This window comes from Cherax quadricarinatus, chromosome 77, assembly GCF_038502225.1.
Source record: "Cherax quadricarinatus isolate ZL_2023a chromosome 77, ASM3850222v1, whole genome shotgun sequence".
Lineage (NCBI taxonomy): Eukaryota > Metazoa > Arthropoda > Malacostraca > Decapoda > Parastacidae > Cherax > Cherax quadricarinatus.
The window spans coordinates 17,584,659-17,606,763 of record NC_091368.1 but is presented as its reverse complement, the minus strand read 5'-3'; the positions used below and the strand labels follow the sequence as shown (position 1 = coordinate 17,606,763).

Below are 22,105 nucleotides of genomic sequence, written 5' to 3'. Positions count from 1 at the left end.
CTCCTGAGAAAATGCAAATGATGATCATCTCTAGGCACCATGATGGTAATGCTGGTGCAGTAGTAAGGATGAATGGGAGGATGTTGGCACCTGGAGAAGAAGTTGATATCCTTGGGGTGAAATTTGACTACAAACTAACCATGAAGAACCATGTTGTAAATCTTGCAAACAAGGTAGCCAGGAAGCTTACAGCACTTCGCCGTATCTCCCATCTGCTTGACAGTAGGGGTTGCAAGATCCTGTACGAGGCACAAGTACGCTCGCACCTTGAGTATGCTCCACTTTCTTGGTTTGCCTGCCCCCCCTCTCATCTGCGACTGCTTGACAGAGTAGAGAACAGAGCAAGACGTCTCATCTCTCGCCTGGACCCATCCTGGAAAGATCTGTCATTTCAGCAGAGCCTTCAACATAGAAGGGATGTGGGTGGCCTTACTGTTATGTACAAGGCCAATATTGTCAAAATACCACACTTGGATCCACTTCGAGGACAGCGTGAAACAAGCTTTTATGCCACAAGACGGGCAGAAAGCAGCAACTTCACTCTGATTGTCCCCTTCTCCAGAACATCACTCCATCTGAGATCATACATACCCAGGATGACTCGAGTATGGAACACATTCGTACAGGATAATGATGTCAACGAGATAAAGTCAGTTGATCAAATGAAAATGCTGGCCCACAGATGGCTCCAACTTCATCCTGTTTCCTACTTGTATGTCTCATAACAATAAAAATGCTTTCAAATGAGCTGATGTAGGTAACAGCTCTTAGCTTGCCAATAAAGTTAGGAATCCTTAACCTGTAAATAGCTGTCAATAAAGCTAGGGATCCTTAACCTTGTCAAACCCTGTGTAAAAAAAAAAAAAAAAAAAAAAAAAGGCTATGAGAGAGAGAAACGCGAGGGAGGGGGAGAGAGAAAGATAGGAGGGAGGAGTGAAGGCAAGAGCAGGGTAGGGGAAAGGTCTGTGGGGGAGGGAAAGGTGTGTGGGGGGGTGAGGGGACGCGGTCAAATTCCAAGGATCAACTGTGTGAATGAGTGGGTGTGTGTACTCACCTAGTTGTGGTTTCAGGGGTCGAGACTCAGCTCCTGGCCCCGAGTGTGCATGTGTGTGCGCGTGTGTACTCACTCACCTAGTTGTACTCACCTAGTTGAGGTTGCGGGGGTCGAGTCCGAGCTCCTGGCCCCGCCTCTTCACTGATCGCTACTAGGTCACTCTCCCTGAGCCGTGAGCTTTATCATACCTCTGCTTAAAGCTATGTATGGATCCTGCCTCCATTACATCGCTTCCAAACTATTCCACTTACTGACTACTCTGTGGCTGAAGAAATACTTCCTAACATCCCTGTGATTCATCTGTGTCTTCAGCTTCCAACTGTGTCCCCTTGTTACTGTGTCCAATCTCTGGAACATCCTGTCTTTGTCCACCTTGTCAATTTCTCTCAGTATTTTGTATGTCGTTATCATGTCCCCCCTATCTCTCCTGTCCTCCAGTGTCGTCAGGTTGATTTCCCTTAACCTCTCCTCGTAGGACATACCTCTTAGCTCTGGGACTAGTCTTGTTGCAAACCTTTGCACTTTCTCTAGTTTCTTCACGTGCTTGGCTAGGTGTGGGTTCCAAACTGGTGCCGCATACTCCAATATGGGCCTAACGTACACGGTGTACAGGGTCCTGAATGATTCCTTATTAAGATGTCGGAATGCTGTTCTGAGGTTTGCTAGGCGCCCATATGCTGCAGCAGTTATTTGGTTGATGTGCGCTTCAGGAGATGTTCCTAGTGTTATACTCACCCCAAGATCTTTTTCCTTGAGTGAGGTTTGTAGTCTCTGACCCCCTAGACTTTACTCTGTCTGCGGCCTTCTTTGCCCTTCCCCAATCTTCATGACTTTGCACTTGGTGGGATTGAACTCCAGGAGCCAATTGCTGGACCAGGTCTGCAGCCTGTCCAGATCCCTTTGTAGTTCTGCCTGGTCTTCGATGGAGTGAATTCTTCTCATCAACTTCACGTCATCTGCAAACAGGGACACCTCAGAGTCTATTCCTTCCGTCATGTCGTTCACAAATACCAGAAACAGCACTGGTTCTAGGACTGACCCCTGCGGGACCCCGCTGGTCACAGGTGCCCACTCTGACACCTCGCCACGTACCATGACTCGCTGCTGTCTTCCTGACAAGTATTCCCTGATCCATTGTAGTGCCTTCCCTGTTATCCCTGCTTGGTCCTCCAGTTTTTGCACCAATCTCTTGTGTGGAACTGTGTCAAACTGGTGCCGCATACTCCAATATGGGCCTAACGTACACGGTGTACAGGGTCCTGAATGATTCCTTATCAAGATGTCGGAATGCTGTTCTGAGGTTTGCTAGGCGCCCATATGCTGCAGCAGTTATTTGGTTGATGTGCGCTTCAGGAGATGTTCCTAGTGTTATACTCACCCCAAGATCTTTTTCCTTGAGTGAGGTTTGTAGTCTCTGACCCCCTAGACTGTACTCTGTCTGCGGCCTTCTTTGCCCTTCCCCAATCTTCATGACTTTGCACTTGGTGGGATTGAACTCCAGGAGCCAATTGCTGGACCAGGTCTGCAGCCTGTCCAGATCCCTTTGTAGTTCTGCCTGGTCTTCGATCGAGTGAATTCTTCTCATCAACTTCACGTCATCTGCAAACAGGGACACCTCAGAGTCTATTCCTTCCGTCATGTCGTTCACAAATACCAGAAACAGCACTGGTTCTAGGACTGACCCCTGCGGGACCCCGCTGGTCACAGGTGCCCACTCTGACACCTCGCCACGTACCATGACTCGCTGCTGTCTTCTTGACAAGTATTCCCTGATCCATTGTAGTGCCTTCCCTGTTATCCCTGCTTGGTCCTCCAGTTTTTGCACCAATCTCTTGTGTGGAACTGTGTCAAACGCCTTCTTGCAGTCCAAGAAAATGCAATCCACCCACCCCTCTCTCTCTTGTCTTACTGCTGTCACCATGTCATAGAACTCCAGTAGGTTTGTGACACAGGATTTCCTGTCCCTGAAACCATGTTGGTTGCTGTTGATGAGATCGTTCCTTTCTAGGTGTTCCACCACTCTTCTCCTGATAATCTTCTCCATGATTTTGCATACTATACATGTCAGTGACACTGGTCTGTAGTTTAATGCTTAATGTCTGTCTCCTTTTTTAAAGATTGGGACTACATTTGCTGTCTTCCATGCCTCAGGCAATCTCCCTGTTTCGATAGATGTATTGAATATTGTTGTTAGGGGTACACATAGTGCCTCTGCTCCCTCTCTCAATACCCATGGGGAGATGTTATCTGGCCCCATTGCCTTTGAGGTATCTAGCTCACTCAGAAGCCTCTTCACTTCTTCCTCGGTTGTGTGCACTGTGTCCAGCACTTGGTGGTGTGCCCCACCTCTCCGTCTTTCTGGAGTCCCTTCTGTCTCCTCTGTGAACACTTCTTTGAATATCTTGTTGAGTTCTTCACATACTTCACGGTCATTTCTTGTTGTCTCTCCTCCTTCCTTCCTTAGCCTGATTACCTGGTCCTTGACTGTTGTTTTCCTCCTGATGTGGCTGTACAACAGTTTCGGGTCAGATTTGGCTTTCGCTGCTATGTCATTTTCATATTGTCTTTGGGCCTCCCTTCTTATGTGTGCATATTCGTTTCTGGCTCTACGACTGTTCTCCTTATTCTCCTGGGTCCTTTGCCTTCTATATTTCTTCCATTCCCTAGCACACTTGGTTTTTGCCTCCCTGCACCTTTGGGTAAACCATGGGCTCATCCTGGCTTTTTCATTATTCCTGTTACCCTTGGGTACAAACCTCTCCTCAGCCTCCTTGCATTTTGTTGCTACATATTCCATCATCTCATTAACTGGCTTCCCTGCCAGTTCTCTGTCCCACTGAACCCCATTCAGGTAGTTCCTCATTCCTGTGTAGTCCCCTTTCTTGTAGTTTGGCTTCATTCGTCCTGGCCTTCCTGCTTCTCCCTCCACTTGTAGCTCTACTGTGTATTCGAAGCTTAAAACCACATGGTCACTGGCCCCAAGGGGTCTTTCATATGTGATGTCCTCGATATCTGCACTACTCAAGGTGAATACTAAGTCCAGCCTTGCTGGTTCATCCTCTCCTCTCTCTCTTGTAGTGTCCCTTACGTGTTGGCACATGAAGTTTTCCAGTACCACCTCCATCATCTTATCCCTCCATGTATCTTGGCCCCCATGTGGGTCCAAGTTCTCCCAATCGATCTCCTTGTGGTTAAAGTCACCCATGATCAGGAGCTTTGCCCTGCATGCATGAGCTCTTCTGGCCACTCTAGCCAGTGTGTCAACCATCGCTCTATTGCTCTCGTCGTACTCTTGCCTTGGCCTCCTGCTGTTCTGTGGTGGGTTATACATCACTGCTATTACCACCTTGGGACCTCCAGAGTGAAGTGTTCCCGCTATGTAATCACTTTCTTCTCCGCTGTCTCCTCTCTCCAGTTCATCAAAATTCCAGCGATTTTTGATCAGCAATGCCACTCCTCCACCCCCCCTGTTCCCTCTGTCTTTCCTCAGGATTTGGTATCCCGTTGGAAAGATGGCATCTGTTATCATACCTGTAAGCTTGGTTTCTGTGTGTATGTGTGTGTGTGTGTGAGCACGTCAGTTGTTTATATGTCCCAGAAATACATTTCACCTCTGTGTATCCGTAATACTAATAAGATACCATTAACACTGAGAGTAATTCTAATACTTATAATACTAGCGTGTGTTAACGAGTCTTTCTTTCACCCAGTTATGTACTACCTTTTACTACATGTGTACCCAATACTTGCTTCTCAGATTGTACTGTCTTTGTGTCCTAAAACATTATCTCTCGAAACTGTTGTCAGGGCTGTAGTCCCATTAGCCCCGACTTAATCCTCCTGCCTATTCCTTGCTCCTACAAATTTTATCTTCCTACTACTGCTAGGTGTTGTGTGTATGATAGTCGCTCTGGAGCAGGGTTTATGATACCCAGCCACCAGTGATCATAGGGCCGGCTCTACCACTCAAAACTTCCCGCCAACCACAAACAGGTGATTTGTACGTTACAACTCAGAGGGGACGTCCATCCAGATGCCTGATGTACAATGCTCGCTGTACGATGCTAGCTGTACGATGACTCGTGCACCTCGCCCTTCCGTCTCTGACTTCTTCAGCTATTCTTTTCTCGTTGCCCTTTTGAGTCCTCATTTACCACACTTATCACTTGTATATTGCTACTTTTATAATTTACACTTCACTTTTGGTAAGTACACTTCTTATTTGTGATGACACCCAACCTGTTATGGCGGCGCTACTTCCTCAGGCCTACTGCTGCCACCTTCTCTGCTTATATATATTTATGTATATGTATGTATATATACATATATCCCCTTTCTGGCTAGCTTCCTCACGCTGGCTGTGTGCTACATCACAGTTTCTCGTTAGCCAACCTCTCTTAATTCTATTTGATCTTTTCTCTTTAGTCACTCGCTTTGTACTTCGTATATTTGTAACAATGTGGCAACAAGTGCCAACTAGGCCTCAACGAACTGGCACTTTGAAATTTTGTTGTATAATTTCAGGCTTTCTCTCGCCTTTACTTCATTTTTTTGCTAATACTTTGGTTATCACTTGTAGGGTTGTTCACTGACGTTGTCACTAACACTGGTTGCTTCTAGCTGCTCAAGCACGCCCTAAAAGCACTAAGATTCTCGGAGCCTGGCGCTTGTGACCCACTACACTACGTGTGTGTGTGTGTGTGTGTGTGTGTGTGTGTGTGTGTGTGTGTGTGTGTGTGTGTGTGTGTGTGCGTGCGTGCGTGTGTGTGTGTGTGTGTGTGTGTGTGTGTGTGTGTGTGTGTGTGTGTGTGTGTGTGTGTGTGTGTGTGTGTGTGTGTGTGTGTGTGTGTGTCTTTGCTCGACTCTGTCGTTCGCCTCGAGTGTTGTCAGCCGCTTCTCTCCTCTAATAAAATACTAAACTTATTTTCTGTTCTTTGTCCTCCCTCAGTTTTCACAATCTTTCAGTTACCTGAGTTGAATGCAACAGGTAATTTTCTAAATGATCTTGCAGTTCAGGAAAATTTCAAAAACCTTGTTATGTTTTCAGTGATTAATCTCATTCTTTTTATGTTATCTTCCTCCGATATACAACTGACTTCATCTCTTCTGGTATGTCCTTCTCGTTTACCAGAAACAGTACTGTTCCTCGTACCAACTCTTGAGGAACCTGCTCTGTAGTTTTTTACTTTCTGTCATATCTTCTGGAATAATCAATCTTAATCTCCTTTATAAAAAAACTCTTTGATTATGCCGTGTATATTCCCTGTAATTCCTGCCAGCACCTCAAGTTTTTCCCCAGTTTATTGGGTGGTACAGTTTCAAATGTCTTTTCGAAGTCAAAAAATATATAAGCAGGTTAGTAGTCTTACTAACATGTTTACATATTGACATTCGACTTCTCAAAAACTGTGCTGATTACTTGCTATATTTGTCATGAAACTCCGACAGACCTGTAAGGCACAATTTGCCATATCTAAGCTTGTAATGACACGATTGCGAGCAAACCATACTACTGGCGGTCTCAAAACTTCAGACCTTCGCGTTAGCCACTGGGCCAGCTAGCCACAATAAGGTTCATCCAACAAGGTATATTTATACACCATAGGAAGGTTAGCATAGGCACCACTGTGAGGGTCTGGAGTTTTGAGACTCTGATCTCTGGTTCTAACCCCGCCCGTGGTATCGTTGGTTAATGTATATGAAATTACTTCATTACAAGTGTTCTACCAGTCTTCTTTTGATTATATTCATGGAATACAAGTCTTTCTTCTTTCTTATAAAATGGAACTTCATTTGCGGTCTTATTTTTTTCCATAATTCTTGTTTCCTAGTGTGATTCTGTTATATTGTTCTCTGTCGTCATTCGTGGGACTTGTCGTCCTACAAGCCTCTAAATATCCTTAATCAGTTGGAAGATATAAGCGGGTGATGTATATTCTACGATGGGCTCAACTATATACATTGTGTACAGAATATACATTTATGTAAGGACACTTGAGAACAAATTTTACTGTATGTGTTTCGGTCATAGGACCGTTAGAATGCTATTCTAACGGTATGTGGTCCTCTAAATGTCATGTCACTAGGTAACCTAGAAACATGTAGCATGTCTTATAATTGTTGAGATGTAGTAATTGCCAACATTTTCTTCTATAGTGTTGGAAATATTTGAGAATAATATTTTTATACAATTTCTTGTCATGTTCTTTGTAGACCGTTTCTTTGTCAAACTAATTTATGAAATTGTCCTCAGTAGACTATGTACTGCACAACCTTTGCTGGTGTCACATCGGTTACTAGAATATTTGCGTTCTTAATAAGTGGAAATTTTTTATGAGTATCTCTTTCAATTTCGTTTTGCATGGTTCTTTATTGCTGGATGTATCACATGTATGTCTCTTCCTAGTGACAGCTTCGATAGGCAGTGTGAAAATGGACGCTACGCTGACACTGATGGCCGCTCCTCTTCCAAAAAGAATCAAGAATTTCGGTTTCTCAACATTGGAATTGTTGGTAAACATGAACATATTTTAATGGTGATTTTCTACAGACATAAAGGCAGGGTACTGTGTCTTCGTTTACCGGTTATAGAAAGAATTTGATGGTAGGTTACACAAAACTATAATTACTTCTCTTTAGACACCAGTAACTTTACTTGTATCGCATTTCATACACTAACCTACGTCATGCAAGTAGATAACAACACATAACTTTCCCTTGTAGACAGTGTCTAACTATTGCTCCTTATTTTAATTTATTGCTATTTATGAAAAACCAGTTTTGCTTATTATTCAGCTGAGACTCGATCAATGAAATCACTTTTCCTTTAGCACTGGGTGCTGTTGCTTTCTATAATAGCCTCGTGCGCGAGGCTCTTTGAAAAGCCTAACTGAAATTCAGATAAATATCGCCACAGTCATTATCATTGTGTCAGTTGACGGATAAAACATAGAAAACATTTCTTTTGTTGTGTGATTTCTGTCTGAACGTGTGTTGATCACCTTGATTTTTAATATCACCAAAATTATTTCCATCAATCTCTACTAACAGCGTCCCATGTTTGACACTAATATATATATGCAAACCGAGTAATTATATTCTGAGATAGGCTTCACACTTTGTTTACAACTCTGAAGGAATTTAGAAGTACATGTTGTTGTATTTAGGGAATAAAAAAAATATTTAATGCAGTTTTCTAGCTATTTTTTCTGCAAAGTTAATTATTTCGCCTATGAAACATGCAACTTATTGCAATTAAATAAATTACTTTAGAATAACCTGCAAAATGGAAAAATGGGGTAATATTTGTTTTACCTCTTATTAACAGCTGGAATAATTGGGCTGTTCTTCGGACCGATCATTGCAAACATTATCTTCAGGAACTCTTCTCTGGACCCGTAAAAAGAACAAATGCCTGGAAGAATGTTTTATTACAGTATAGAATGAAATGACGAAACACATTCATGCACACATGCACACACAAACATACAGTGCCGCAGAGTACAGCCTAGGAGGCCAAAGACTGCAAATCTCACTCAAGAAAAAAGGTTTTGGGGTGAGTAAAATACCGAGCACATTTCCTGAGGCGCACATCAACCAGATAACTGCTGGACCATATGGGCGCCTTCTGAACCTAAGAATATCATTCCAACACCTCAGTAAGGAATCATTTAAGACTTTAAGACTGTATACTGTGTACGTCAGGCCCATACTGGAGTATGCAGCACCAGTTTGGAACTCACACCTGGACAAGCACATTAGAAAATTAGAGAAAATGCAAAGGTTTCCAACAAGACTAGTCGTGGAGCTAAGTCTTACATGGAGAGGTTAAAGGAAATTGACCTGATGACACTGGAAGACACAAGGGATAGAGGGGACATGATAACGACATATAAAATACTGCGAGGAACTGACAAGGTGGACAAAGACAGGATGTTCCAGAGATGGGACACAGAAACAAGAGGTCTCAATTGGAAGTTGAAGACTCAGATGAATCAAAGGGATGTTAGGAAGTATTTCTTGAGTTATAGAGTTGTCAGGAAGTGGAACAGTCTGAAAAGTGACGTTGTGGAGGCAAAATCCATACATAATTTTAAGATGTGGTTTGATAAAGCTGATAGAGCAGGGATAGGGAAAGCCTCGTAGCGACCAGTGAAGAAGCGGGGCCGGGAGCCATGACTTGACCCCTGCAACCACAAATTTGAGTACACACACACACACACACACACACACACACACACACACACACACACACACACACACACACACACACACACACACACACACACACACACACACACACACACACACACACACACACACACACACACACACACACGCAAACTATAAGAACAATTTTTCTTTAAATTTTCCAGATATTTAAGCCCTAAAGGTGCATTTGTTTTTTCCAACTTAAATAATTCCATTTTATATAAAGTTGTGAATATAATTAGCATAACTTAGGCTTGAATAATCCAAACAGACGTAGAAGTCCCATGTGAATTCAATGAATTCTCCAAAGAATTCATTAGTGCTCTTGTTTTTTTATTAATCATATTTGGGCCTTTTATTAAAAAACACAATGTTATTTAAAGACAAAAATGCAAAGAGGTTTTATGCAAGGTAATAAATATGTCGTATTACGTAAGAGGAAATACTTCATAATACTGTTATAAATGATAAAACGTAAAAAATTTAGCCTTATATATACCCCAGGTTTTTTATGCTATTTTATTAATATTAATAAAACAAAGTAAGATATTTCTATAATTCAGAATAATCTCAAATTATTCTAGGCAAAGACGGAAATTGAACTTCCCACTAAACAAGGTTATTAAAGAATTTTATGGTGAGCTCCTTCAAACTTACCTGTTTTTGTGAAGTCCTGAGCAACGTAAGACTTAACACCAGTATGAGGAACCAGCAGCACGTGGTCTCCACGTCTCACCAGAGTGTCTACTGCTTCACTGAAGTGTCGACGTGTTATAAGTAGTAGTCGACCAACCTTATCTGTGTCGGCTATTTCTCGGTATATACCCGACTCTGCCGACTGAAAACCACATTTAAAATAGATTCTTATGTACTACATGAGTATAAATTACATATGACAATAACCACATAATACTAAAAATAATAGGCTAACAGTATAATTATAAAACTGAAATATAACTATGACCTGAGATTTGTACTCACATAGCAGGCCCGGTGGCCTGGTGGCTAAAGCTCCCGCTTCACACACGGAGGGCCCGGGTTCGATTCCCGGCGGGTGGAAACATTTCGACACGTTTCCTTACACCTGTTGTCCTGTTCACCTAGCAGCAAATAGGTACCTGGGTGTTAGTCGACTGGTGTGGGTCGCATCCTGGGGGACAAGATTAAGGACCACAATGGAAATAAGTTAGACAGTCCTCGATGACGCACTGACTTTCTTGGGTTATCCTGGGTGGCTAACCCTCCGGGGTTAAAAATCCGAACGAAATCTTATCTTATAGGACTCTACTCACTCATCTTTTACTGAAGATTTTGTCAAGATACATAAGAAAATATTAAGAGTAACATATCAGGCATAGCTGAAAATGCTCATAAATTATATTCTTATTAAGTTAATCTAATTTATGCAGTCTTGAACATATATTTAGATTGAAATTAATATTTTTTATGAAACTGTATTTAATTATATTTGTTTCAACTACGGCCTAGTTTGATGGAACATTCTCAGTCTATTGAAAATCCATTGGATAGTTAAAATCTCTCACATGAATAAATAGAGTTTTTTTTTTATATATATATTTTATTTAGAATGACAGTACATATACAGAGTACATACAATTATTAACATCGTACATCAGTAAGGTACAAAGATAAACAGGAGTACCGTACTCAAACACCTTCAAAATTTTTACGATAAGGTATCTCCTATTTTCAATACCAATACCCAGTTCAACCCTAATAAAGTATTAGACTCTTGTCCAGTTCTTATGCTATAATCTTAGTTCAGGAATTTTTCCAGTTTAAACTTAAAAAGTTTTATTGTGCAGTTATCAGTAATTTAAGGGAAATTCTTAATCAAATTATATTTTACTATTTTAAGATTTTTTAATACCACTTTTGTTATGAAATTCTTAAGTAGGGAAGGTACATCAAGAAAGTTTTCAAGGAAAGGGAGAAGCAATACATTCTTGCTTGAATATGTTTCTTTATCGTTTATTTAATTGAAAAGTGTACCTGTGGCAATTTTTAAAAGATTTATCAATTGAGTTTGGCGAGTTAGACCTACAAGCGTTCTGATCAAGAATTCCATTCAACATTGTGTTAGAAGTCTACAGGATTACTTGCAATTGCTGCAGCTTATCTTATATGGGCCACAACAACGATATTCAATAAAAAAAATTACTAAAGAATCAAATGCAATTCTCAACAAAACTCATACATACACAAATAATCCGCACATAGAAGAGAGGAGCTTACGACGACGATTCATTCCGACTTAGATCATTTACAAAGTCACACTAACGAAAAGGAGAGAGGAAGAAGTATATATAGGCAGGAGGTGGTAGTAGTAATAGTAGTAGTAGACGTAGAAGGTAGTAGTAGTAGTAGTGGGGGAGGTAGTAAGAATGAGGAGCCAGTCAAATACTAAGAAAGAGGAGCACTGCAAGGGAGCTAGGTGCCCACAGAGGGTAAGACAAGAACACAGAGGGGGAAAAGGTCATCCCACTACTGATAGTGGACATCACAATCCTATTACTGATTAACTCACATTTAAATATGTGAAAATATCAGAGCCTTTTTCCAATATTATCTTAACAGAGGGGTCGTCAACAACGTCCCGGAGTGACTGGTAAGGTTGAGAGATGTGTCTCACTGCTAGGAGAGCCATGAGGTTGCCAGAGTAACTCCGAGTTAACACCAGCGTCACCATCATCCACACCACCAACATTATCCTCTCCCACCACCAGTACACAGGCACCGTCATATCTGTAATGGTTGCCAGATATGCTCTCTGTTATCATTAGGATTTTCATCATGGATTTTTAATAAATAACTTTTTAGCCTTTTTTACCTTTCCTTGCTGGTAAATTTTCAACTCTGATGTATTATATGTATTGGAAGATTCACAGGACTGTTTTCCTGTACAGATGTTCTGTTCACAATGTTACAGATATAAAATGGAAATTATTTATGTAACATTGTCCACAGGATATTTATGCACGAAAGCCGTCCTGTGAATTTTGCACTTGATACAATGCACAAAAAAATTTTGAATGAGATTGATTAAGGCGTTTTCAAGTTGTAAACAAAAATTTTAGAGAAGCGAAAAAAAATAATGTGAAATTCTATCATTTTTAAATTGAAAAAAATGCCCTAAACACGTGATTTTTTTATTTTAATATTCTCCTTTATATTTCAATTCAAATTTTCTACAGCCCATTAAAAAAATTAGATTTTTTCCATGAAACTTCAATTTGACAGAATTGTTTTTAAAAACGGCAAATTGGTATCAAGGCAGCCCAAATTCAATAAAAAAAACTCCAATTAAGATAGAAGCCATCAAAGTTGAGCCAATCAGAAACACTTTCTCTAGTCATCACATGGCAGACCATTTATGTAATGAAAATATCAAAATAAAATTTACACAGTTAAAAGTAGGAGGCTTTTTTTTAATAAAACCCACAAAGGACAACGGTTTAAAGTTGATCTGAAAAGGACGTCTTCAGTTAGTGATCTGACTCAATAGATTTCAGTTTTTTTTTTTTCAGATTCAGTAAAATTTTGATTTTTCGTTCTCTGAACTTGTAAGATGTCTGAAAAATGGTGTGGTAATACCGAGAAGATATGGCAAAAGACACCTATGTACACACATTTATTACAGAAAACATTTCGCCACGACTAACGAAACGTTTTCTTTAAAAATATCCTAAACTGTGCGTAAGTGTCCTTTGTAAGGAATTTGACATGAAGTCCTTTGTAAGGTATCGTTCTTATTACATAATACATCACCATTATTTTGAAGATGTTCACTAAAACCATTTTATAATTATTAAATATGACTGATTATCTTGATATATTAGATGAAATTACCACCCAGTACATGAAGTTTTCTTTAGGAAACACCGGTGGCGATAATTTGTATATGATCGTAATGGGTTGGAAGAAAACAAACTCAGAAGTAATATTTAACTTGTATTTCCTTCACCAAATGTATATATAGCTATGTACACTTATGTACATTATGTACAGGAGTTGAATACGAGTGTACCACGAGGTGACAAAGACTGGCAAGCAGAAGCCAGAGAGAGAAAACACCGGACTCAATCAGCTGCTGTACGATATGCAAATGCTGACCACGTGTGATACCGCGTCGCCTCAGCTCTTGGCAGGCGAGCCTGTGATTCGTTAATGAACCAAGGTAGTGATGGGTACCCGTATCATTAAACCCTTAGCAACTGGTTCATTGGTTGGGAGGCAGCCTACATGGGAGTGTGCACATACACCGAATAAATTGTAACATACTCTTTGCATGCTACACCCGTTGTTGCAACCATCTTGTTTGCATATTATTCTTGTAGTAAAGGGTAACTAGGGACTTCCTACGAGTGAAACTCTCTGTATTTTACTACAACAACAAATTTGCTCGCACTAATAGAAAAACTAGGGGGGCCAGGAACGCTTCCTTGTGGTACGCCAGTGTCGAGAGGTCTTGATGTGGAGGTTGTGTCTGCAATAGGCATATTGCTCTCTATTAATAAGGTAAGACTTTATGTATGCAAGTGCGTGGCATCTTATACCGTAATAATCAATTTGTGGAGTAGGATACTATATCAGAAACTTTCTTTAGGTCAATAAACACTTGAAGTGGATATTCATATTACTCGAGTGCTGTGTATAGTACGTCTAGCATTTTTAAAAATGCTTTATTTGTGCCTTTATTTTTCCAGAAGCCAAACTGGCAAGAGTTGAGGATGCTTTGTGATGTTATGAAGGAGTATAACCTCTTGTACATGAGTTTCTCGAAGATTTTGGGAAGTGAAGGCAAGTTTAATATTAGCATGTAGTTGTATAAATTTGTTGAGTCACCAACTTTGTGTATTGATATAACCCTTGCTATCTTGAGTGATGCCGGGAAAGTGTTAGTTTCTAATGACTTGTTAAAGAATAATGTGATGGGTGAAAGGACATGAGCTGCTTGTTTTTACAATAGTGGTGTATCATGAGCTATATTTTCTGATTTATTTTTTTAGTGAATTAATAATCATGTTGACTTCAATAGGTTTGGTTGGCGCAAGATAGAGGGATGTTGGGAAGTTTCCATCTAGATAATCACTCGCTCGGGAATTGGTACCTGGAATTTTACTGCCGAGACTTGATACTATGGTTGAGAAGAAGTCATTTATCATGTTAGCTGTATCAGTAGCCTGGAGTTGCGGTTCATTTGCTTTAGTTAAGATAATATCTCCAGCTTTGCTCAGTTTTTGGTGCCCAGGACCTGAGAGAGTGTCTTCTAGGCCATTTTTTATATCTCTTCTCATTTCAGTGAATCTATTAAAATAGTACATACATATATATACTATCGTTCATTCTCCACTTTCTCTCGTCGAATTAGAAAGCATTTTTAAATGCCTTCTAATTCGAAATGCTCATCATAACAAGCGGCTTTCTATATAGTAGTATGTCACTTATGTCAGCTAGGCCTGCATACCTTGTACATGTAGAAATAAAGATATTATTATTATTATTATTATTATTATTATTATTATTATTATTATTATTATTATTATTATTATTATTATTATTATTATTATTTCTGTCATCATCTGAGAATGAGCTTTAGTCAGGTTGATATTTAGAGTTTATATGAGGTCAGATTTAAATAAGCATTGATGCCGAGCATTATCGTGGTCATTATATCAAAGCGAAATGTGGATTTTCGTTTTACTAAATATGATTCAGGCTCTGTCACATGAATGATGTCAGCCTACACTTACCTTGCTGTAATAATATTCGAATATAGTCAAAAGTGACCTGTAACCACTTGGACTGGTAGTCGATCTTATGAGAGAAGATTGAAGACATGAAGAACAGTGCCGCAGCAAGCACCATCAGCGCCGCCAGGATGGCCGCCCACACCAGCGGTGCCAGGGGAAACAGGAAGCCCCAGGGATCCACCTCAGGACGTCCTCGTCCTCCCAGGATCCTATAGTAATCTATCAATATTGGCACAGTGAAGTCTACCACCTCGTTTCGACTAATAATAATCGAAAAAGGACCAACACCAATTCCTACTTCCTGTAGAATAAACCAATGAAGTACTTTAAAATTTCTAAGATTGACTCCTTATGTTTTATTAATTCAAATGATATTCGTAAAAGCCTTCAAATATGATAAACATTTTGAATGAATTGAAGACTTACAGAACTGAGACGATGACACAAAATATAAAAGAATAATTAATATGTTTCCTATCGCTCTAGTAAGTGAGACAATCCTAAAACAGGACTAAAGACGGAAAAATTAAAAAAAGACGCAAAACCAAACAGGGTTACTGAATAAAATTATATCTTCTTTACATTGTAGTTGTGGGACAAATGTTTTTAAAGAGTATCTGTACACTCACCTCCCTCACTACCATGCCCATCATGCCAGACCACGACCCGTTATCAAGTTTAATACCCCAGAGCTCATCAGAAGGCCGAACATAGGTGTACCTGTAGAAGCATATATGTATATGGTAAATGAAGCATATATAGTAGTAGTAGTAGGTTGGTAGACAGCAACCACCCAGGGAGGTAATACCGTCCTGCCAAGTGAGTGTAAAACGAAGCCTGTGATTGTTTTACATGATGGTAGGATTGCTGATGTCTTTTGTCTGTCTCATAAATATGCAAGATTACAAGCATGTCTTGCTACTTGTACTTACACTTAGGTCACACTACACATACGTACATGTACACATTTATTTATACACACTCATCTGAGTTTTCTTTGATTTTATCTTAATAGTTCTTGGTCTTATTAATTTTCCTTTTATATCCATGGGGAAGTGGAATAAGAATCTTTCCTCCGTAAGCCATGCGTGTTGTAAAAGTCAACTAAAATGCAGGGAACAATGGGCTAGTAACCCCTTTTCCTGTAAAGATTACTAAAAAGAATAAGAAGAAGAAAATTGTCAAAGTGGGAAGTCTGAATGTGCGTGGATGTTGTGCAGATGATAAGAAAGAGATGATTGTGGATGTTATGAATGAGAAGAAGCTGGATGTCCTGGCTTTAAGTGAAACAAAGCTGAAGGGGGTGGGAGAGTTTCAGTGGAGAGGAATAAATGGGATTAGGTCAGGGGTTTCAAATAGAGTTAGAGCTAAAGAAGGGGTAGCAATAATGTTGAAGGATAAGCTATGGCAGGAAAAGAGGGACTATAAATGTATTAATTCAAGGATTATGTGGAGTAAAATAAAGATTGGATGTGAAAAGTGGGTTATAATAAGCGTGTATGCACCTGGAGAAGAGAGAAGTGTAGAGGAGAGAGAGAGATTTTGGGAAATGTTGAGTGAATGCGTGGGGAGTTTTGAATCAAGTGTGAGAGTAATGGTGGGTGGGGATTTCAATGCTAAAGTGGGTAATAATGTTATGGAAGGAGTAGTAGGTAAATTTGAGGTGCCAGGGGTAAATGTAAATGGGGAGCCTTTAATTGAGCTGTGTGTAGAAAGAAATTTGGTAATAAGTAATACATATTTTATGAAAAAGAGGATAAATAAATATACAAGGTATGATGTAGCACGTAATGAAAGTAGTTTATTATATTATGTATTGGTGGATAAAAGGTTGATGGGTAGGCTCCAGGATGTACATGTTTATATAGGGGCAACTGATATATCGGATCATCATTTAGTTGTAGCTACAGTTAGAGTAAGAGGTAGATGGGAAAAGAGGAAGGTGGCAACAACAAGTAAGAGGGAGGTGAAAGTGTATAAACTAAGGGAGGAGGAAGTTCGGGTGAGATATAAGCGACTATTGGCAGAAAGGTGGGCTAGTGCAAAGATGAGTAGTGGGGGGGGGTTGAAGAGGGTTGGAATAGTTTTAAAAATGCAGTATTAGAATGTGGGGCAGAAGTTTGTGGTTATAGGAGGGTGGGTGCAGGAGGAAAGAGGAGTGATTGGTGGAATGATGAAGTAAAGGGTGTGATAAAAGAGAAAAAGGTAGCTTATGAGAGGTTTTTACAAAGCAGAAGTGTTATAAGAAGAGCAGAGTATATGGAGAGTAAAAGAAAGGTAAAGAGAGTGGTGAGAGAGTGCAAAAGGAGAGCAGATGATAGAGTGGGAGAGGCACTGTCAAGAAATTTTAATGAAAATAAAAAATTTTGGAGTGAGTTAAACAAGTTAAGAAAGCCTAGGGAAAATATGGATTTGTCAGTTAAAAACAGAGTAGGGGAGTTAGTAGATGGGGAGATGGAGGTATTGGGTAGATGGCGAGAATATTTTGAGGAACTTTTAAATGTTAAGGAAGAAACAGAGGCAGTAATTTCATGCACTGGTCAGGGAGGTATACCATCTTTTAGGAGTGAAGAAGAGCAGAATGTAAGTGTGGGGGAGGTACGTGAGGCATTACGTAAAATGAAAGGGGGTAAAGCAGCTGGAACTGATGGGATCATGACAGAAATGTTAAAAGCAGGGGGGGATATAGTGTTGGAGTGGTTGGTACTTTTGTTTAATAAATGTATGAAAGAGGGGAAGGTACCTAGGGATTGGCAGAGAGCATGTATAGTCCCTTTATACAAAGGGAAAGGGGACAAAAGAGACTGTAAAAATTATAGAGGAATAAGCTTACTGAGTATACCAGGAAAAGTGTACGGTAGGGTTATAATTGAAAGAATTAGAGGTAAGACAGAATGTAGGATTGCGGATGAGCAAGGAGGTTTCAGAGTGGGTAGGGGATGTGTAGATCAGGTGTTTACATTTAAGCATATATGTGAACAGTATTTAGATAAAGATAGGGAAGTTTTTATTGCATTTATGGATTTAGAAAAGGCATATGATAGAGTGGATAGAGGAGCAATGTGGCAGATGTTGCAAGTATATGGAATAGGTGGTAAGTTATTAAATGCTGTAAAGAGTTTTTATGAGGATAGTGAGGCTCAGGTTAGGGTGTGTAGAAGAGAGGGAGACTACTTCCCGGTAAAAGTAGGTCTTAGACAGGGATGTGTAATGTCACCATGGTTGTTTAATATATTTATAGATGGGGTTGTAAAGGAAGTAAATGCTAGGGTGTTTGGGAGAGGGGTGGGATTAAATTATAGGGAATCAAATTCAAAATGGGAATTGACACAGTTACTTTTTGCTGATGATACTGTGCTTATGGGAGATTCTAAAGAAAAATTGCAAAGGTTAGTGGATGAGTTTGGGAATGTGTGTAAAGGTAGAAAGTTGAAAGTGAACATAGAAAAGAGTAAGGTGATGAGGGTGTCAAATGATTTAGATAAAGAAAAATTGGATATCAAATTGGGGAGGAGGAGAATGGAAGAAGTGAATGTTTTCAGATACTTGGGAGTTGACGTGTCGGCGGATGGATTTATGAAGGATGAGGTTAATCATAGAATTGATGAGGGAAAAAAGGTGAGTGGTGCGTTGAGGTATATGTGGAGTCAAAAAACGTTATCTATGGAGGCAAAGAATGGAATGTATGAAAGTATAGTAGTACAAACACTCTTATATGGGTGTGAAGCTTGGGTGGTAAATGCAGCAGCGAGGAGACGGTTGGAGGCAGTGGAGATGTCCTGTTTAAGGGCAATGTGTGGTGTAAATATTATGCAGAAAATTCGGAGTGTGGAAATTAGGAGAAGGTGTGGAGTTAATAAAAGTATTAGTCAGAGGGCAGAAGAGGGGTTGTTGAGGTGGTTTGGTCATTTAGAGAGAATGGATCAAAGTAGAATTACATGGAAAGCATATAAATCTATAGGGGAAGGAAGGCGGGGTAGGGGTCGTCCTCGAAAGGGTTGGAGAGAGGGGTAAAGGAGGTTTTGTGGGTAAGGGGCTTGGACTTCCAGCAAGCGTGAGTGAGCGTGTTAGATAGGAGTGAATGGAGACGAATGGTACTTGGGACCTGACGATCTGTTGGAGTGTGAGCAGGGTAATATTTAGTGAAGGGATTCAGGGAAACCGGTTATTTTCATATAGTCGGACTTGAGTCCTGGAAATGGGAAGTACAATGCCTGCACTTTAAAGGAGGGGTTTGGGATATTGGCAGTTTGGAAGGATATGTTGTGTATCTTTATATGAGTATGCTTCTAGACTGTTGTATTCTGAGCACCTCTGCAAAAACAGTGATAATGTGCGAGTGTGGCGAAAGTGTTGAATGATGATGAAAGTATTTTCTTTTTGGGGATTTTCTTTCTTTTTTGGGTCACCCTGCCTCGGTGGGAGACGGCCGACTTGTTGAAAAAAAAATATATATATATATATATATATATATATTTATATATATATATATATTATATATATATATATATTATATATATATTATATATATATATATATGTGTGTGTGTGTGTGTGTGTGTGTGTGTGTATATAAATATATATATATATGTATATATATTATAGGTAGTAGGTTGGTAGACAGCAACCGCCCAGGGAGGTACTACCGTCCTGCCAAGTGAGTGTAAAACGAAAGCCTGTAATTGTTTTACATGATGGTAGGATTGCTGGTGTCCTTTTTTCTGTCTCATGAACATGCAAGATTTCAGGTACGTCTTGCTACTTCTACTTACACTTAGGTCACACTACACATACATGTACAAGCACATATATACACACCCCTCTGGGTTTTCTTCTATTTTCTTTCTAGTTCTTATTCTTGTTTATTTCCTCTTATCTCCATGGGGAAGTGGAACAGAATTCTTCCTCCGTAAGTCATGCGTGTTGTAAGAGGCGACTAAAATGCCGGGAGCAAGGGGCTAGTAACCTCTTCTCCTGTATATATTACTAAATGTAAAAGGAGAAACTTTCGTTTTTCCTTTTGGGCCACCCCGCCTCGGTGGGATACGGACGGTGTGTTGAAAGAAAGATATATATATATATATATACCTGGAGTTTACCTGGAGAGAGTTCCGGGGGTCAACGCCCCCGCGGCCCGGTCTGTGACCAGGCCTTCTGGTGGATCAGAGCCTGATCAACCAGGCTATTGCTGCTGGCTGCACGCAAACCAACGTACGAGCCACAGCCCGGCTGGTCAGGAACCGACTTTAGGTGCTTGTCCAGTGCCAGCTTGAAGACTGCCAGGGGTCTGTTGGTAATCCCCCTTATGTATGCTGGGAGTCTCGGGTCCCTGACACTTATTGTATGGTCTCTTAACGTGCTAGTGACACCCCTGCTTTTCATTGGGGGGATGTTGCATCGTCTGCCAAGTCTTTTGCTTTCGTAGTGAGTGATTTTCGTGTGCAAGTTCGGTACTAGTCCCTCTAGGATTTTCCAGGTGTATATAATCATGTATCTCTCCCGCCTGCGTTCCAGAGAATACAGGTTTAGGAACCTCAAGCGCTCCCAGTAATTGAGGTGTTTTATCTCCGTTATGCGCGCCGTGAAGGTTCTCTGTACATTTTCTAGGTCAGCAATTTCACCTGCCTTGAAAGGTGCTGTTAGTGTGCAGCAATATTCCAGCCTAGATAGAACAAGTGACCTGAAGAGTGTCATCATGGGCTTGGCCTCTCTAGTTTTGAAGGTTCTCATTATCCATCCTGTCATTTTTCTAGCAGATGCAATTGATACAATGTTATGGTCCTTGAAGGTGAGATCCTCCGACATGATCACTCTCAGGTCTTTGACGTTGGTGTTTCGCTCTATTTTGTGGCCAGAATTTGTTTTGTACTCTGATGAAGATTTAATTTCCTCGTGTTTACCATATCTGAGTAATTGAAATTTCTCATCTTTGAACTTCATATTGTTTTCTGCAGCCCACTGAAAGACTCGGTTGATGTCCGCCTGGAGCCTTGCAGTGTCTGCAATGGAAGACACTGTCATGCAGATTCGGGTGTCATCTGCAAAGGAAGACACGGTGCTGTGGCTGACATCCTTATCTATGTCGGATATGAGGATGAGGAACAAGATGGGAGCGAGTACTGTGCCTTGTGAAACAGAGCTTTTCACCGTAGCTGCCTCGGACTTTACTCTGTTAACGACTACTCTCTGTGTTCTGTTAGTGAGGAAATTATAGATCCATCGACCGACTTTTCCTGTTATCCCTTTAGCACGCATTTTGTGCGCTATTACGCCATGGTCACACTTGCCGAATGCTTTTACAAAGTCTGTATATATTACATCTGCATTCTTTTTATCTTCTAGTGCATTTAGGACCTTGTCGTAGTGATCCAATAGTTGAGACAGACTGGAGCGACCTGTTCTAAACCCATGTTGCCCTGGGTTGTGTAACTGATGGGTTTCTAGATGGGTGGTGATCTTGCTTCTTAGGACCCTTTCAAAGATTTTTATGATATGGGATGTTAGTGCTATCGGTCTGTAGTTCTTTGCTGTTGCTTTACTGCCCCCTTTGTGGAGTGGGGCTATGTCTGTTGTTTTTAGTAACTGTGGGACGACCCCCGTGTCCATGCTCCCTCTCCATAGGATGGAAAAGGCTCGTGATAGGGGCTTCTTGCAGTTCTTGATGAACACGGAGTTCCATGAGTCTGGCCCTGGGGCAGAGTGCATGGGCATGTCATTTATCGCCTATTCGAAGTCATTTGGCGTCAGGATAACATCGGATAGGCTTGTGTTAAACAAATTTTGTGGCTCTCTCATAAAAAATTCATTTTGATCTTCGACTCTCAGTCTGGTTAGCGGCTTGCTAAAAACTGAGTCATATTGGGACTTGAGTAGCTCACTCATTTCCTTGCTGTCACCTGTGTAGGATCCATCTTGTTTAAGTAGGGGCCCAATACAGGACGTTGTTCTCGACTTTGATTTGGCATAGGAGAAGAAATACTTTGGGTTTCTTTCGATTTCATTTATGGCTTTTAGTTCTTCCCGCGATTCCTGACTCCTATAAGATTCCTTTAGCTTAAGTTCGATGC

The 22,105-nt window shown here is 40.5% G+C and overlaps 1 protein-coding gene across 1 annotated transcript in view; it reads right to left on the bottom strand.

The window, feature by feature from the left end:
* LOC138854996 (glutamate receptor U1-like) overlaps nt 1-22,105 on the bottom strand; it is a 226,877-nt gene that overhangs the window by 31,203 nt on the left and 173,569 nt on the right. Inside the window, exons 6-10 of the mRNA XM_070101505.1 lie at nt 15,669-15,759; nt 15,040-15,340; nt 11,814-12,031; nt 9,923-10,103; nt 8,369-8,468 (exon numbers count right to left, since the gene is read on the bottom strand). Coding sequence (XP_069957606.1) covers nt 8,369-8,468; nt 9,923-10,103; nt 11,814-12,031; nt 15,040-15,340; nt 15,669-15,759 — 891 coding nt within the window. The remainder of the gene's footprint in view (nt 1-8,368; nt 8,469-9,922; nt 10,104-11,813; nt 12,032-15,039; nt 15,341-15,668; nt 15,760-22,105) is intronic.